Below are 18,854 nucleotides of genomic sequence, written 5' to 3'. Positions count from 1 at the left end.
TAATAAATATCTATGACAAAAGAGACTGGTGTAAAGTCAGCATGCTGTATGTATGTCTGCAAAACACGCATAATGCCTCAGGGTACATCAGTGGTCTAGTAGCTATGAAAGTGTGTGTCTTTCCTTATCTTCAGTCAATAACCACAGCACTCTGAATAATCAACCTCTTCCTGTAACTGAACCACCAGCATGTGTCCACACCGAACAGGTACCAAGACTGCAGTCAGTATGAGAGTGTGTCTGTGTTTTGTGACTTGGAACCTCTCCACAGTCCGTGTTATCACCACAATGCCTCTGTGCTCCATCAATTAAACATGCAGCTATTACCTCTCAACTGATGTGAAACATTTAAGAGGGGTGGAGTGGCACGGGGTGTGCAGGTGGGGGTGACGGGGTGGGGGCAGTCTGTGGGTGGTTGGTGTCTTGCCAGGATGAGAAACATAATTAATTTACATGATGCTTTTTTAACTGTCTGCATGTGTGTTTGCATCCGTGCTCATTGTCTCATGCACTGAGAGTGGAGATGGACCACGGCATGCAGACAAGAAATATTAAAAGGTCTGATTCTCCCAGTCCAACAATTCATTCCCCTTCAACAGTTCTCATTTCATCCTGAATTATTCCCTAATATTTCCATGCATGTCATATCCTCCTTTGTCCTTCTCTCTTTCCTCCTCTTCCTCCTAAACAACTGTCCTTTCCCGCCCTCTTTTCCTAGTCTTCCTGCTCTTCTCCCTCGTCCACCTCCGCCTCCTCGGCTACAGCTGCCATGACCCATCTGCCTCATCAAAACACCAGAAGTGGGTCACTGTCACGAACACGGACCCTTCATGTTGCACACACATGCACGCAGACAACAGACACACACATACGTGAATACCCAGTTTACCCCCCCCCATGTCCATACACACACCCAAACATGCATTCCGTGACCAAAACTGACCCAACAGGCATGCAGACACTTACACACACAAGTATGTATTGTGCACACAGACAGTAGTGTGTACCTGTGTATCAGTGGCCATAAATAAATTCAGTACTGAATCAGTTTCCACATTTGGGTCATTTTAAATGAAGCAACTGAGGCATGTGTTTGCAACATGTTATGAAAAGCAGAAATGGATTTTAAAGAAGCAGGAGGAACTATATTGTGAGCACAGTTACTTATTTGACAACAAATAGAGGTGCTTCAAGGCATTTTAAAAAAGGTTTAGATTAGAGTGTTGTTTGTACTTCTCACAGAGACAAATACCAGTCAACATGAGCGTGACCAAAATCTGACCAAAAAAACCCCATTTGTGTCCCTTAATTGTATTTATCAAATAAGTAGAAGGTCAAGGCTTTTATTGCAGGCCACACACAGCAGGAAGAAACAGAGTATTGTAGACAGCAGGCCACAGCAGATATTCACAAACAGACAGACTAAACAGTTGATTTTCTCTAATCCTCAATACCCTTGTGTAATTTTAGATAGTGGGGAGGTCAGAAAAACCATAACCCACACACACAGTTACAGACACATTGAGGCACAATTCAGTGCACACAGAAATCTGTTTAGAGATGTTATGCAGGGGTACAAGGCACTGAGGCATTTTTGGGGGGTTGCCTGGAAGATTAGAGGCATTAGGATTAGGTTTAATCAAGTGATATTATTATGGGCGCCCGATTTAGAGAGGAAAAAACAAAGGCAGGAATACTGCCTCACATCATACCTGGATCCTTCTCTTTCTTTTTGAAATTCTCTCTCTCTTTCAATCTAACAAATGCTTTCTCCTTTCTGTCTCCTAATCGGGCACTCCAGCCCGCCTTTGTCTCTGTCTGTCTGTGAAATCACAGACACGATAGATCACGCAAGCATTAAAGAAGGGATTAAGTAGTTAAGGGACTTATCCATGTTTTTTATCCCTAATTTTCTGAAATTATTTTTCTTTTTTGGACTCTGACAGCGTATGGGATTTTGTGGAGTGTGTGTGTCCTACAGAGAACATTGTCCAGCTGTGCTCTTGTTTTGGCGTGTCAAAAGGAGAATGTTTTGGTGAGCTTTGTCACTTTGCGTGCGTGTAAGCGCTTTTTTTGTGTGTGTTTGTGTTTGTTTTCCTTTTTGTCTTTTTTGCCTGCTGCTGGTGTGTATGCTTATGTATGTGCGTGCTCATGATTGGGATCAAGACAGCACTTCGTGACTGTAGCTTTGTTGATTTTCGCGACGATAAAGACCCCCTGTGGTGCTCAGTGTAGCGAGAGCCAACACTGAGATTCCACTCATCTGGACCCCATGGCGCACCACACATCACATGACAACTGTGTGTGTTTGAGTGTGTGTGTGTGTGTGTCTACGAGTGAGTGCTTGAGTGTAGATGTGGACGTGTGTGTGAATATTTGTGTGCATGTGTAACTTCCTCGACCACGGCACGGTGTGCGTGTCTGTGTGAATGAATATGTTTCTATGTCTGTTTATCTGGATGTGTGTGGAAGAGGGAAAAGGGAGGGGAGGTAGAAGTCACAAGGGATGAAGGGAAGTGCAAGAGTGGGGGCAGAGGTGTGTGAGCAGCACAGGAGAAAAAGGAGTGGCCAGACGGATCAGGGGCATACTGAAATGTGGAGCGGACGAATCAAAGTATGTGAGAAGGCCAGTGTTACATTTGTGTGGGCCTGTATGGAAAGGTAACAGTGAGGAAACCACAGTGACATACACAGAAGTTAAAATGATCAGCAATGGTCACAAGAAAGTCAGGACAAAGTCAGCAGACAAAGAAGGGAATGCCGTTTTGGAGGCATGATCGAGCCAGTGGGGCTAAAAAACATAGGAACAATAAGAAAGTGAGGATTCTTTGCGTGACTGTGGTCTCCCCGTTTGCATTATCTTCCACTTTCCTTGTCTTCCCATCCCCGTCTGCCAAGCCGCCCACCTCACTTGCTCCTTTGCGTGGAAGCAGGGAAAAGACAGTGGCAGGGAAAGAATCACCTATGGCTGCCTCGGCCGGCACTTGGCCACGCATCACATCACATACAAACACTGGGCGAGGCACAGCACGGCATGGCAAGGCACGGCACACACACTAACAAACAACTAGCCTGAGGAGCAGGCAGAGGTCTGGCTGGGTCCATTTTGTTCTATGTGTGTGAGGAGGTTTTGGTTGTGTGGGAGTTAACCATTCAGCCCTCTTGTCTCAATGTATTGTTCTTAATGAGCCTCCAAACTTGAGCGGGAGCTGCATCTACTGTGACTAGGTAGCTTCTACTGCTCCCAGTATGGGGCACTGAAAAGTGATACCTCATTTAATTACCAAAAGCACTAACAGGGCACAATGTCAGTTCAGGTCAGTTCAGGTCAGAACAGGTGACATGGAGCCAGTTGCACTTGTTCTAAGTTCAAACTGAGCCCTGCTATAAATTAGTATACCGAGGAGATTTATACATTAGCAAAATAAAATGGGTAGCACTGTTAAAACAAATTGTAATATAGAGATTACGCATGTTACAAAATATATTTACCCAGGTGTAACTGTAACCGAACCAACTGACCAAATCATTAGCTTGCTAACATATGATCTGTTTAGATTCAAGAGCAAACCAAAAGTTCATCACAAATGTCAATAAGATTAATCTTTAGCTCTTTTCAGAGAAGGAATATGGAACATTGCTGACTTCATCAGTCTGTTAAGGACAGGGCATTCTATCATTCAGTAACAGGTCAGTTTTCCGCTAATGTTCCTCATGGCTTTGTGCAGTGACACCCCCCACAGAGTCAGAGAAAGCCATGGTTCACAGACAATAGTTGTCATTCACGGGAGATTAGACAATACATCAAGTGATGTATAATGCATGACAATGCAATAATGGACTACATCTAACCTAATAGCAGCTTATCAAAGTGTCCCAACAACTAACAGCCCAGTTTATCTCTGATTTCTCACACAGTGAAACTGAGAGTTTAAGGCTCAACCTGAGAACAGCCGTGATGCGACAAAATAATAACCTGCAGCGGATAAACTGCAACTCTGTGTGTAACAGCTCAAGTTTCTGATGCAAAGAAAAGTACACAGTGCAACTTGCAGTTTGATCCTGTCTCTATGTCAGGGATAAATGAGAATTCTAACTTATCTATAAATTATTGCTGTCGCTCCGTGCGTAAATGCATTCAACTCTCTCGCTTTGGAGATGCTCATGCCATCTGATGCGGCAGGTATTTAATAAATGAAGGAAATAGTCCTAAACAGCTGAAGGCAACAAACCTAACTGCATTTCTGTGTAGCTTCACAGTGTGACTTGACATTGGATTCTGATGTGGACTGATCTGCTCTCCATGCTTTCTTAGGGACAATTTATAATTATCACAGATTCTGTCACAGATCTTACTGCTGTCTGATGCTACAGTTATTTAGGAAAGCCAGAGGAGATAATCCTAAACAGGAAAAAACAACAAACTTTAGCTCCCATTTACATCTCGTAGGAAGAAAAACAAAAGTTAGATTCCATTTTTTTAATAATGAGTATTAATATTCTACGCTATTAGTGTCTGTTTTCATCATAGTAAACCTTTACATTTATATAAATTTAATTTTGTAGCCTAATAAATGTATGTAGAGCAAAAAAGAGCAAACAACTCAAAGTACCACTGTGTGTGTTGTGCATGCTTATTCATTATTGTTAAAGAGAGTTCAGACTTGTGCCTTATTAAAAATGATAGAGAAATGTCATCGTTTAAATAAATAGCTAGTAAGACTGCTGGCACAACGTTTATAGAAAAGTGACCAGGGTCCATTCAGACATGAAGCTGACACAGAAACGGATAAGGGTGCACGCCTGAATGGAACTTAAATGACTAAATGACATTGGTGACATTTGCAAAATAAAATTTGCTGTTATCTTTAGCAAATTATGTTAAAGACAGTGACTTAATGTTAACATTGCAAATGACAGAACAACACATATTACGCCAACCAATCTACATATAATTAAAGTTTTAATGGTGCTACCCAACTAATTTGTTGCATTTACTCCTGCTGCACTCTATGCTCCTCAACTGGGAATATATTGTTACAGCAGGTCTGCAAAACCACATAGCCAGCAGAATGCTAATACAGTTTCAGAAAGCTGAGCTGTCCTGAGCCCTGCATCTGGTGTTTTTTTTTTTTTTTTTAACATCTTACCCTCTAGATTGTTTACTTTATAGACTCCAGTACAGTACAAGAGACACACTGTATCACAATTTAATGACTCTCTCTTTTTCTCAGTTCTCAGCTTTGCGATACAGACAGAATCCAGACAGAAGAGGTGAAGGCAGGAGAGGAGGGCAGTCAGTTAAAAAAAAGACCCAGGGAGAGTAGGGGGAGTATAGTCTGTTACATTAATCAGAGTTAGCAGACAACACATGTGCTTCCGTTAGCCCCACTAGAACACGCATCACAACACACGGCTCGACACGACATGGCACTGCACGGTAAGCCGACAGAGACCAGAGGAGGTAACACCACGGCTGATCTTTGTGTGCATGTCTGCTGTGTATCTGAGCGTTTTATAGTTTTTGTTGCTGCAGCGTTAGTCAGTGAACCCGTACCTTCTTATAATTCATCTTCCTTTTCTGTTCTTCATTTGCAGTTTAAGCCAGGTGGAATGACATTCTCTCTGACTAGATGACAGTCAGTGGAGCAAAGCAAATGTAGCCTCATTTAACCTTTGTGGTGCATAAGGAAACAAGTGTGTCGCCTGCAGTGTTGAACTCTTTGTATCATCTCAGTACATTACGCTTATGAACGAGTAAAATAGAGAGGAAGTGAATTTGGAAATGCAGATAACTTCAACGGGGTTTTTCTGCAGAGAGACGTTTTGACTGTCAGTGCAAAAGGAAAATCACCAGCACCAAAAACGTCAGATGGTCTGAACTGCACCTTTTTTCAAAAAAGGTGACACAGAGTCATTGCCTTTATGCAAGCCAATTAATGTTTACTGTTGTGCATAGTCACCCTCCCAAAAGGCCCCTTCTGAGCCTGTTTATATCACCAAAGGCCACCTTTTGTGCTGGCCAGAATGTTAAAGTTAATTCTTTTTCACATGAAAGCCCTTTCCTCGTGCGGTATACGGTATGATCTGTCTGTGCTTCAGTTATTGGGATTTGCTGGAATGAGTAAAATGATGTACTATTAGCAACCACAAAACATACCAGCACTAACTCTATTCACCTGTGCAAGTAGTAGTAAACACAGTGGCAGTATGAAATTATGACAAACAATGGCTACAGCAGTAAATACAAATATTGTATGCATTTTTTTATGCTATCAGGCCCAGATGTAACCTGAGGCCGCCTGACATGACATTTACACAATGAGGGCAGTTTTATCACACAACAATATGGACACTGGTACATGATACACATTTACAATAATATGCAAAATATATGTTTTTGAATTCAAGCGCTGACTGAACATCTGGGGACGGGTATCTTTCAAAAACAACTTCCGCAGTTGTTGGCATGGCAACCATTTCATAAAAGCAACACTGACCTTGTAATGACCCGTGGATTATCATGCAATACTGTCATTTTGTATTACCCGGTCCCACACAACCTGCGTGACCAATATTGCACAAAAATCCCCCTGCTGTCTCTCAGTCATTACAGCAGATCAGCATTCACCTGATGAACACCCTCCACCCCCTCCCCCAAATTCATTTCTCTGTCGTCCCCCAGATTTAAGACTACAGACCGAAAGGGCAGGAAAGGTGAGGGCGGAACAGGAAAAACAGACGGAGGAGGAAGAGGGAGGAGGAGGAAGGGAGCAGGTCTGAGATACGCTGATTAGAGTGAACAGACAAGACATGGACTACCATTACCCAGCGACCTCCTGAAGTAATATTGTTGAGGAGGAGGATCAGGAAAAGCAGGAGGAGTGATCTTGGTTTGAAACTATCCATTATTCAAGGACAGGAGAACTGAGGGGATAGCAGAGAAAGAAAGTGAGACAGACAAAGGAAGAAGAAAACAGGAGTGTAATTTACTGGGACACGTGGCTTGTGTCTCCTCTCCTCTTTTTGTCTAGAAGACTTTGCCATGCTCACATTAAAAATGGATGGATGAATTAAGAAGGAGAGCAAGAGCAGTTGAGAGCCCTCGGTTGGACAGTCAATAGTCAGAGGCACGAAAAGATGTGGCAGAAGCTGGTCATGATTTCGATTTACACCTTTCCATTGACAAAGATAAACAGGGACAGACGTTGACAGGAGTTTTGTAATTAGACACAGCAGGCATTATCTAAGTATTGGTTTTTAGTAGAAGAAAAAGTAAAGAAAAAGTAAGTATTCGACTCTCCACTGACCAGTGTCATAATGTAAAGGACTGTATTTGTATCACGCAAATCTTGAAGAAGCAGGTGGTTTAAACATTGATCAGTGGGCGCAAGTCAACAAAAAAATTTACTGCAGATCCCAGGATTTAGCACTTATTACAAGGATGGAGTCAACAAATTAAGTTAAAAAAGAGACTCAAGTGGGTTTTTGCTACAACAGCAAAGCAAGGCAATTCGAACAAATTTTCCAGATGTTACTGACAAAGAGGGGAAAAAAAATTGGACTTTGTTGTGGCAAATGTGCAAAATATTGATACACTACAGGCCCAAATCTGGCTTTTCTGGAATGAACCACATACAGTACCTGCCCCACCCTCTCCAGTTAAAGTAAACTCTCCTTCAAAGATAAAGCACCTCTTACTGCATGCAGTAAACAAGATCAGGAAATCAGGAAATGTGTAAAATTGTGTACTTTCTGTATCGAAATACGCTAACTGTCATTCTCATCACTAACAGTAATTCTGCTATAATAAGTGTCTCTATATTAATAATATATTGTACAATAATGTGCTTAACCTGCAGGAAGGAAAAAGACAGAGTCAGTGAAAGTCTACTATATATTATGTGGGTGTAAATAGTCAGAATGTTTGCGAGTGTGGGCAGTGACGGTTAGAAATCCAGTGGGATTAAGGAAACAGTCTAAGGCTCTATCATACTGTTGAAACTTCTACAACAGACTTGTCAGACAATATTATAGACTCTAGACTGTATTGATACATGTCAACTTTCTATTCGACTCTGACCTGCTGGCAATGCAATATTATAATTACTTTCCAAATGTCTGTTGGATTATCCCACTCAAGTCGGTACTGAATGACTCTTGTTCAAGTGTTTGTGATTATTCCTTAGAAATGCAGCTACCAGTACTTTACAAGATGATAAAACAGTAAGAAAAAAAAAGAGCAGCACCATTGTAACATCACTTGAAAACAATACGCAGTTTTCATTTGAGTTTAAGACTAAAATCAAACTTTAGCTCTTTAAAACAAAAGACAAAAAAATGCAGTCACACAAATATGAAATAGTTTGATTAAGGTCAGGGAGCTTTTTCGGAGTTTCAGCAACACTCAAACTTCCAATATGCAATGATGCAGGTATGTACTGAAGTTGTCTCTTTTGTACCTGTTTTATTATATACAGAGGGCACAGCAAAGACTGATCACAGTTGATTACATCAGCAGGTCTGAATCTGTACAGCAGTAATACTCCATGTGGATCAGTATCATACAACTCAGATGTGATTGTGTGTCTGCTTTCAGGGCAGAAAAAGGTAAAATCCTAACATTAAAGTGAAGTGCCACAACAAGTGTTAAGGTATTTATGACCGTTTAAACGGGAATACCACGATCAGATTGACATTTGTTATCACTTTAAAGTAAAATAAAATGTTACTGTTTTAAGCTTCAAGTATAATGTCTCCATTTTTATCCACATAACTGGCCTGCATCAGACTGTGTGAAGTGCCAAAATATGAGTCACCTAAACTGAATATTGCATCTCAGCTGCATCCTGTGTAACAGAGGACAGAAGCTGCTGTTTTTGTTACACAAAGGCATTGTGTAAGCTTTCCCCTAATATCAAATATTACTGAAATAATCTTACTTTCAGGAAGTAAAACTCAAACTGCTCATCACAAAGCCAGGAATGCACACACACATTAGATCACTCAACTCCATACAGTTTTACCTACAGGCCTATTTTACAGACAGCAGCAGGGAGCCAAACCAGCCACACGGCCAATAGCGACACATGGAGAGTCTCTGCTCTGGGAGATATCAATGTAGAGCCACACACATAGAAGGAGACAGAGTGAAGGGGGGAAAAGTAGTAAGTATGCTGCTGAGACTCTGGAGTAGGGGTGGCTGCCTTAGGCTGAAACACACTATAATGTGAACACACTAACACAACTCAGCTCCCCTTGAATTATGAATAAACTAGAGTCTGACAGGTAGTGGATGCATGCCGTGGCGTGCAGTGTGCCTATGTATGTGTGTGGACGGAGGGGGGTAAGTAAACACAGCCTTTTTTAAGCACTGATGTTTTGTCTGTAATCTCCTGTTATGTTGGTAATGTGTATGTCTGGTGTTATGAAAGGAAACGGAGAAACAGATAAACAGCAGAAAAAAGCTGGGTGTGTTTGTGTGCTCACATGTGTATCTCTATGTATATGTGTACGACAGTGTCTTCATTTTGAGTCTGTCTCCTCATTGACTGTCTCTGATCAAAACAAAAGAGAAAGTCTTTCACTCATCTGCCTGCTCCCGATGTTCACCATTCTCTCCCTGCACTCACTTCGCTAAACTCACTCTCTAATTATCTCTAAAAGTGAACATCTTGTCCTGTTACATTGTGTTTCAGAGCTCTTCACAGACCACAACATTTCAGAAGTTAACACACAGCATTGCCCTTCCTTTCTCTGTTTGCTTTTCTTGCTTCTTCTTCTCTCTCTCCCTCTCTTTCTCGCTTTCTCTCACTGCTTCCCTCTCTTAAGGTGAACGTCTTGTCCTGTTACACTGCGTGTCTGAGCTCATCTCAGACTGTGACACTTGAGGAATGAATAGGTAGTATCAGCACCTCGTGGAGAACAAGAGGTGCTCAGCTGATGCGTAAAAAGGCTGCGCTGTACTCTACTGAGTGCTGCACTGAAAACAACTAATCCTTCAGCCACATTTGGGCTAGAACACCGTGCCAGGAAACATGGAACACATTTTCAAGTTAAAGTGTCACTTTGACAACTTGGAGAATATCCCGCCAAACAAGGATGGAGTGAAAAAGCATTGACTCGAGCCTTGAGGGTGACAAAGGGCAAAAACTTAGGTCTCCTGCAATACTATTTTTTACCTCATGGTAGCCAAAGAATAAGATATCGTGAGTACTGCCATGATCGTTTTTCATTTTTGAATACTAAAACTTTGTCTGACAGTACTATAGACTTCTAAGCAGATGTATTAGTAACTGATAAGCCTTTAAATTAATTAATGTTTTTAACAAACTGAATTTCCTGGATCATATTTCATTTTCCTACTTGTACCTGTGGAAATACATCAACCACAGCCAGACCTTCTGCTTAGAGAAGCAGGTTTGAGTTGACTTTGACAATCAGTGGAAGACGGGAGTTGTGCTCTCTGATCCTTGAATAATAATTGCTAATGTGCCCTTGAGAAAGACAAAGAGAGAGACTGAGGGGAAGTGGGACTTATTCACATGACACAGGGTGAAACTGAAAAGCAGCATGCATTCTCAGCATATTTGAACAAAATCACAAAAAACGCATTCAAAGTTCCCAGTGGAAATTGCAGTCAAACAAAGTTCTGTACTGTTTGAGGATGGAGACGTAGGTTTCGCCACAAAAATATGAAACCAAAAAACTAAACTGTCCTTTCCTCCAATTGTAATTCAAATAGAGATGCATGCCGTTATTTAAGGTTGACATAGACTTTTGGTTTTGAATTTTTCAATACTTTCATAGAGGAAATGCAGATTAATAGGGTGGCTGTTAAAACAAAACAACGTGACTGGAAATGCCCTGAGCAAATGTTACAGGGTTAACACAAATTCCCACTGGAAAATTATGAGCTTCCAAGCCATCCAACCTGCACGTTTCTGAAGTGTGGAAGAAAACCCACATGAAAAGAAAACCCGTGTTGGTAGTTGATGGTGGCAAACCCTGTCTAATGCTGTCGACTTTATACAGCAGCTGATTTACAATGATATTCTTGTGTGTGTACATGTAGCTGTATGTGAGTTGCATCCCTTTGTGTACACAGTCACAATACACATATTGTTGGCATGAAAGTTAAGGGCAAGTGCATGTGCTTCAGTGCCCGAGTGTGTGGGTGGAAGGCATGGTGTGTGTGTGTGAGTGTGTAACCGCAGCGCTCTCCTTCTCAGCAGCCCACTATTAAACCTTGGTGCCAGCCCTCTCCCAGCACACCAGGATTAACAGCACTTAAATGGGCCTGTTAGTACACCACCTCCTCTTTGCCTCCCACGCTGACTGGTGCACATGGTGCTGCCCACAGCTTTGCGCTTGCAACGCACACTGCCTCTGTTGTTTTTTTGTTCTCTGCTCGCCCCCAGCCACCTAAGCCTCCTCCGATAAATGGTGCTGAAGTGCACTCAGTGGGGGGCTAAGCCCAGAACATCCTCTATTTTACGGACCTATTGGAATCTGAGTAGATGACAGAGGGGGAAAAGTGGGGAGGGAGGAAGGGAGGGAGGTAGATCCTGAGACTGAACCAGATGGGCCAAATACCAGGCTCTCCCCTCCCTCTCTCATTCTTTGTTATTGTCTCTCTTTCTCTCTTTCCTTTGCTCTGTGTCTGGTTATCGCATGCCCCTTGTGACAAATCATAAACAGAAGAAATGTGCACATGCACAAACACACACACACACATACACTGGGGAGAGATGGATGCCTACCACAGGAATCAATAAATAAAATGGATTCCCATTTGACTCTGTTGGCCATGGTGCAGCAGCAGCAGGCAGAAAGATAGATGGACAAATGGATGGAGGAGAGAACGCACTGTGCTTGTGTGTTTGTTCACTGTGTCTGCATGGGTGTGTCTATGGGAGACTTTTGAGGGTGGCTGAGGGTTTTTGTACGCACATGGGTAGGGAATGGCCGCCCTCGCACAATACGAGGACATGCATTGTCCACAGCCATCTACTGGCCTCAATGAGAAATTCCAGAAATTACTAGAGAGCACCAGACAGAGGAACTGAGACAGCAAACAGGAAGAGAGGGCAGAGCACAGAGAGATAAAGAACAGTCTCACAGATTAATCTTACTACTATGGGCCTGCTGCACTACATAATCTATGTGCAGTGGGTCATAAATGATGAATGTTACTGATAAGATTCAAGGGCTATTTAAATTTATTACAAATGAGGTATCATTTTTATTTTATTTTTTTATTGTGTAACCAACAGAGGGGGCATTCAAATGATATGGTAGCTGCTCTAATTAATGTAATAAGAACATGTTTGATTAGAATAGGGACTAAATTAACAAAATGCTGACTTATTTATGTCATGACAGTGCATCCTTATAGAAGCACGTGTTCCATAAATGGAGTGACTTTAACAATGCTGAAGTGGTTTGATATTATTAAACTTTAGACAAAGAGCAGAGGCATTACATGTTATAGAAATGAGCAGATACCCCATCAAACTGTTCACAAGACAAGTCACATCTGGATCTGTTTAATTTGGCTCAAGTGGCAATGAATTTTTGATTACACACTGAGGTAATATAATGTAGGGGGGAAAAAACTCTTTACTGGTTCAGAAAACTGGGAGCTAACTGCCATCAGTCACAACTGTAATCATAGTATCATAAACACAATATAATAAAAACATCTTTAAATGTCACAACAATATTTTTAGGCCATAAGCCTACCCAGCTAAAGCATACACAAAGGCACACTTTTGAAAGCTACAGATATAAAGAAGCAGTAGCAGGGTCCTCTCATTACCAACCAGGTGCCATGTTTGGAATATCCTGCAGTTGTAATGTGAAGAGATGATTTATACAAAGATTACTACAGTAGGTGGAAATGGCGCCAAATTGACTGGGTTTCCAACCGACATGAGAAATCAATCATCTTTGCCAACTTTGAACCAAGGTAGAAAATGTTCTTTTACCTTGTTTATTGGCAGTCAGAATGGAAAATAAAACTGCTGCTCATGATCAGTGGCCAAAACATTTTCTTAGTCACATTACTTTGCTTTGCATGTCTGCAGTGCATGTTTTTGATGATGAAGCATTTGCATCAGCTTGTAAATAATACTTATAAATTACAGAAAAACATATAGAGATTAAAAATATCCCTTTGCCAGACACAGAATATATTGCTGTACCTGACACACTGCGTGATTCCAGTTTAAAAAGGAAAAGCAAGAGATATTCCCTGATAATTTACATTCATACCATATGGCATATCATATGGGAATATGCAACTGCCACCTGACATTGACAAGGATATAAAGTAACACGCCATCATTGCCATGTTACTGTCTGTGTGCTTCATCTTAAAACAGATGGAAGATTAAAAGATGAGACATTGTCCCATTTCTTATTCAAATCATATGGATTACTGCAGCATATGGAGAGGGTGCAGTGCTGAAACACTCATCAGCATGTAACAAATGTGTTTTCAACACATTTATATTTCTGGGTTGTAAAAAATAAACACATTTGTTAGCGGCATATGTTGTATCAGTATGGCCTTTCATTAGCATGCTGCTTTGCAACATAACATACTGTATGTTACCAAACCAAATGCATATATGCGCTTACGTTTTTTATCTCTTCTGGCAGTGGGTAGATAGGAGGACAGTGAAGAACAGCCTTCATTTCATTCTCCTCCACCTGCTCTGCCTCCATAGATCCTTCCTTGTCTCCTAGAAACAAGTAGAAGGAGAATGAGCCACATTTGAAAAGGTTGTATGTTGTATGTACTGCAGATATATTTGGGGCTAGAGCATACTGCTGCAGCTAACACTTGTACTATATCATACTGACTACTCTTTCAGTTCAGTTGTTTTTAATGACAAGAATAATCATTTCATCTGTCAGAAAATAGTGAAAAACATCACACAATTTTTCAAAGCCTTGGCAACATTGTCAAATTGTTTGTTTTGGACAACAGATCAAACTAATCGATTTACAATTAAGCAGAAAAAAACAGCGTAACATCACATTGAAAGATATGAGACTGGTGAATGTTTGGTACTAGATTATCAGAATTGTTGTTGGTCAGTTATGCTGGTTGAGCTTTAAGGAAGAAATGCTAATTATTGAATAAATTGTCTTTTTGGGGGTATTATTTGTGACCTTCTGAAATATTAAGTAGTAACTAGCTTGTGTTTTCCATACTAATGTTTAAACCCACCATGAATCATTTTACAGGACAATGGCCAAAAGTAGCAGTTTCTAGAAATACACCAAAAGGACATCTACTCATCAGTAAAAAACATAACCTTTAAAGTAGTACTATAATCATTCACTGTGATACTCAAACACTATGCTCTACTCAATATTACCCAGGAAAATTGACTACTCTTTTCAGGATAAAAGTGGGTGGTACTTTTCAACTGATGAATAGCACTTTGCCTCTGAGGTAAATGTAAGGGTAAATCCCTTAGCGTGATGTCCACCATATTAAACCCATTTGCCGTACACTCCATTCAATAGATTAATCAGTCAAGCTTATGGCATTAAGCTTACAGACTGTAGATTACGGCATTTCACAGCTGAAGGTATTTTGACTTCACAGCCATACATTAGCCTCTCGTCCAGCTGCAGTGCAACACAAGGACTCAGTGAAGCCTTAAGGACAAGAACTTTACACAAAACAAAGTTCTAATAGCTACTTTTGTGCATGATGGTGTTAGTTATTAATGAAGGTGATACAGGTTTAACTGCAACATTAATTGTGTGCGTTCTTCTCTCAGTTTTTGTTGATGCTGCTAACAAGAGGTTTGTTTGCCTACTAGTGTAATAGTAACCACTGAGGTGTTGATAGCGATGCAACCACAAGTGTAGGAGGTCGTGTGAGGAGAGCAGTAATGCAAGCCTAAGCTGGCCTCTGTCTATCTGTGTGTGCATGTGCTCAGAGCATTTATCTGTCAATTCACCATTAGGGATAGGAAACCAACATGTCAACTCAACACTTTACTTCAGATTAAATACCTCTGGGTAAGTTAGGGCCAGAGGTCACTACTATCAGATGGTCCTCTGTGCACGCCTGCATGCCATACATTAAATGCCCTCGCAGACCATCAGACAGAAATAGATTGAGAGGACACAGGGGAAAATGTACAGCGCAGACACACACGGATTTGGTCACAAGCACAATGCACACAGACACACACCCAGCTACATACAATCTAAGGAGTCATGCAAAGACAGGCAAGTCTGCCTTGATGCAAATACTAAAACATTTAAGCGCTAGCATGTAAATAAACACAGGCACTCCCTCTGCCTCTTTCACACTCACACGCCAGTGCAGACACACAAACCTTGCCCAATCAAAGAGTCAGCTTCATGCTCACGCACACTAATAGCCTGATTGCGCCCCCCCGTCTCTAGGCTCTGCATTTAAACACAGCAGAGGTCCTCAATCACTGCCTCACACAACACAGATAAATTAGCAACGCCCTGTGACAGCATTAAGCAGGCGTATCCTTTTAGATGGACACAGATATAAGGCTGGTTTTGCATGACAACTGTTCCCTTGTGACATTTTGTCCGTTTTAGCCCTGATTGAACTATTAATCAGTCTAATGTGAGAGAGGCAAGCTGTTCATAAACTCATCTATTCTGCATGGACGCATGCCTGAATCGTGAGAGGCAACATACACGAACACGTAAAATCATGAGGGCCCACAGTCTGGCTCAAGCGTAAAGACTAGTACTTAGGGGCAGAAGGCATTTGGCTACTAAGAAATGGACTACCCAAGAAGAAGATATGTCACTCATGAACCTCATCCCAAATTCTGCACATGGATATAAAATAACAGTTTATTACTCCATAAATATACCTGTTTCCTTAATGAGTACAGCAAAATGAAGCTTGTTATAGTACTACTTAGCAAACAGACCTCCTTACTGCCCAAATTTTAAGTAATACCGGTAATTGAGAATAGTCAGAGAACTGTTCCCTGACAAGATCAGAGCACCTGTTTGTATGGTTTAAAGCATACAATCCAAACCTGCAGATTTTGGGAACATCCAAAAGACATAATTACATGATAAATTTAATAATGGCTTGCAGGTGCATTTGACAGGAAAGCACACCAAACACAGAGCCACGGTCTGAATGTGCTGTTGCCACAGATAGCACAAGTCCATTACAAATATTGACTGATGCATTCTAAATGCTACATTAGCTTAGCAGTGTGCAGGCTACTGTGTCCAAAATGCAGTTTTGTGTGGTAACGGGAATAACGAACAATTGCTACTCAAAACTCAAAACCATTAAACTTTTACGTGTCCGAATAATGAGGGACTAAATATGAAATTAACATACACAGAATTAACTGACAGCAATGAACTGACGCTCGTCCACAAACTGCCGTAAGCAAATCAGTTCACTCGCTCAAGTAACCAAACTCTTATTATTGCAGTCAAACGACAACTCAAGCCTTGTTGTTTTAACCTGTGTCGAACTGTAAGCAGAACAAACCTCTACCTACCCATTATCACTAGTTTCAGTCGGAACAAAGGCGGAAATAATCACCAACAAATGACATTTTTTCTGGCGTAAGTCGTGCTGTGGGTGTTGCTATGGCTACAACGTAACATTGTGATGTAGCGACGCAGTGGAGAACTTCACATCAAGTTTGCCGGTGAGCGGACCATCAAAATAAAAGCACTAAACACTTAACTTTATTCAAGTAGTTAATTATAGTAGATAGATAGATAGATAGATAGATAGATAGATAGATAGATAGATAGATAGATAGATAGATAGATAGATAGATAGATAGATAGATAGATAGATAGATAGATACTGTACTTTAAAACAGCATAATTATTCATTTAAAATTTACCAAAAAATGACATAATTTACATTAAGCTGTATATGTAAAGTCAACAGACAAGCTCAAATAAATCATCACTTAACAATATCTGAAAGAAGTGAATTTCGAGATGACAGGAAGAGAGTCATTTGGTGCCTAATGACAGGGAGTACAGTGAGAGAATCTGCATTAAGAACAAAACTCAGTATGTCAAATATTCACACAGTCATGGCCAGACATTGGTGTGAGGCTTCTCATCTTAACCTCTTGATTAACAGTTAACCAGCTGTTTCAGTCTCAGGGGACAGAAACTTCAGTTGGTAATGTTCATCACTTCAATTCTAAGCTCTGCCAGCTGGAGGCTTTACATGGCAGGAAGGGCTTTGATTGACACAAACAGGCCAATGGCATTCCTGTGGCTATGTGACTGTAATAACAGAATTAATGGAGGAGGTAAGGGTGATTATTAAGATACAGGAAGATTAAAGTGATATGATCTTCTTTTGCATCTTTATACATCACTGATGCAGCTCAGCAAGTATGCTTTCCAAAATGTAACTGTGTCAAGAAACACAGAAAAAAACAAAACTGTAAAATGCAGACATACAGTGGAGTCACATTCTGTGAGCTTTTGAATGCTTGCATGCACAGGTCACACTCCATGCTCTGTTTGGGTTGTGTGCATTTAATTCATTGCCTCAGAACTAATGTGAAATAGCGGCCAGACATTCCCGTAGGGGCTTTTACAGAACCAATCGTTTCATGGTAATGGTTGTTTAACAAATGTCTTTAGACAGACACTTTTTGCCTATTTATGTGATATTATTGCTCTCATTTTTCTCTGACTCATGAAGACAACCGGTGTGTGAATGTTACCTTTACCCTAATAGAGAACAACAGATTGAATGAGAGCGAGAATGAGATCTTTGGTATGATTTCACTTGGGATGCATGTCGTGCTATTTATGGAGTCATCAATGAATCGTGCAGACTCAGTCACTCTGATGCAAATTGCACTCACCCACTCAAGTCTAGCCTACCTTCCCTTCCGTGCTTGTTTATCTGCCTCCACAGCAGAAAAAAATTGGTGAACGTGACAAAAGGAAAAAAAAATGTTGCTCTCAGCCAGAGACAAAAACCCTCTCACTATGCTGTACCAAAGAGGAAGGAGAGAACTCCCCCCTCCTTTTTTCTGCCTCACTCTCTCTCACCCTTTCTGAAACTGGTCATGTCCTCAAATACCCCCGTGGCAAGGACATAAAAATAAGGGAAGGACCACAGTTGTCATTTTCTCATGTAGCCTAGGAAGTTTATGAGAGTGAAAGCTTTGAAGGTTTTTTAAAAGTCGCGTCCATTTTCACAATAGCCTGACTCCATATATTAAAATCTCTATCATCATCTGAATATACCTCATATCTATTTCATTTCAGCTGGTCTGATTATTGAACCCAGCAAGGTTAACGGATGAGAGACGGAATTTACAAAAAAATAATCTAATTATTTCCCTGTCATAATTGTTTGTCGAACCACTAGACTGTATTTTGGCAGTGTCTGTGGCAAAAGCAAATTAACCTAATTTGTGAAGGTGCATCCAGTGTTTTAGGGGCAGTGAGCCTGCAGGGACCGGGAGCTTGGCATCTATTGAGTCTGTTTCCGGCACGCTATGCTGTGTGGGCAAGTGTATAATGAAGCACGCTGAGTGTGTGCTTGCGTGTGTGTGTGTATGTGCGTGTGTGTGTCTGTGTGTATGTGTGTGTGTGTGTGTGTGTGTGTGTGTGTGTGTGTGTGTGTGTGTGTGTGTGTGTGTGTGTGTGTGTGTGTGTGAGAGAGAGAGAGAGAGGAAGGAGAAGGAGGGGGAGGGGCGTGTGTGTGTCTGTGTGTGTGTTTGTGTGTGTCTGTGTATTTGTATGTCTGTGTGTGTGTGTCTGTATGTGCGTGCATAGATTTAAGAGGGAGGAGGAGTGGATATGACCCACTATTCTTT

At 41.1% G+C, this 18,854-nt stretch overlaps 1 protein-coding gene across 1 annotated transcript in view; it reads right to left on the bottom strand.

Annotated features, from left to right (window-relative positions):
• Positions 1-16,644, bottom strand: part of lekr1 (leucine, glutamate and lysine rich 1) — a 98,938-nt gene extending 82,294 nt beyond the window's left edge. Inside the window, exons 1-2 of the mRNA XM_051957853.1 lie at positions 16,545-16,644; positions 13,645-13,748 (exon numbers count right to left, since the gene is read on the bottom strand). Coding sequence (XP_051813813.1) covers positions 13,645-13,748; positions 16,545-16,548 — 108 coding nt within the window. The 5' untranslated portion in view covers positions 16,549-16,644. The remainder of the gene's footprint in view (positions 1-13,644; positions 13,749-16,544) is intronic.
• Between the last annotated feature and the right edge of the window lie 2,210 nt (positions 16,645-18,854).

Source organism: Acanthochromis polyacanthus, chromosome 13 (genome assembly GCF_021347895.1).
Source record: "Acanthochromis polyacanthus isolate Apoly-LR-REF ecotype Palm Island chromosome 13, KAUST_Apoly_ChrSc, whole genome shotgun sequence".
Classification (NCBI taxonomy): domain Eukaryota; kingdom Metazoa; phylum Chordata; class Actinopteri; family Pomacentridae; genus Acanthochromis; species Acanthochromis polyacanthus.
This window is presented reverse-complemented; position numbering and strand designations above follow the sequence as displayed.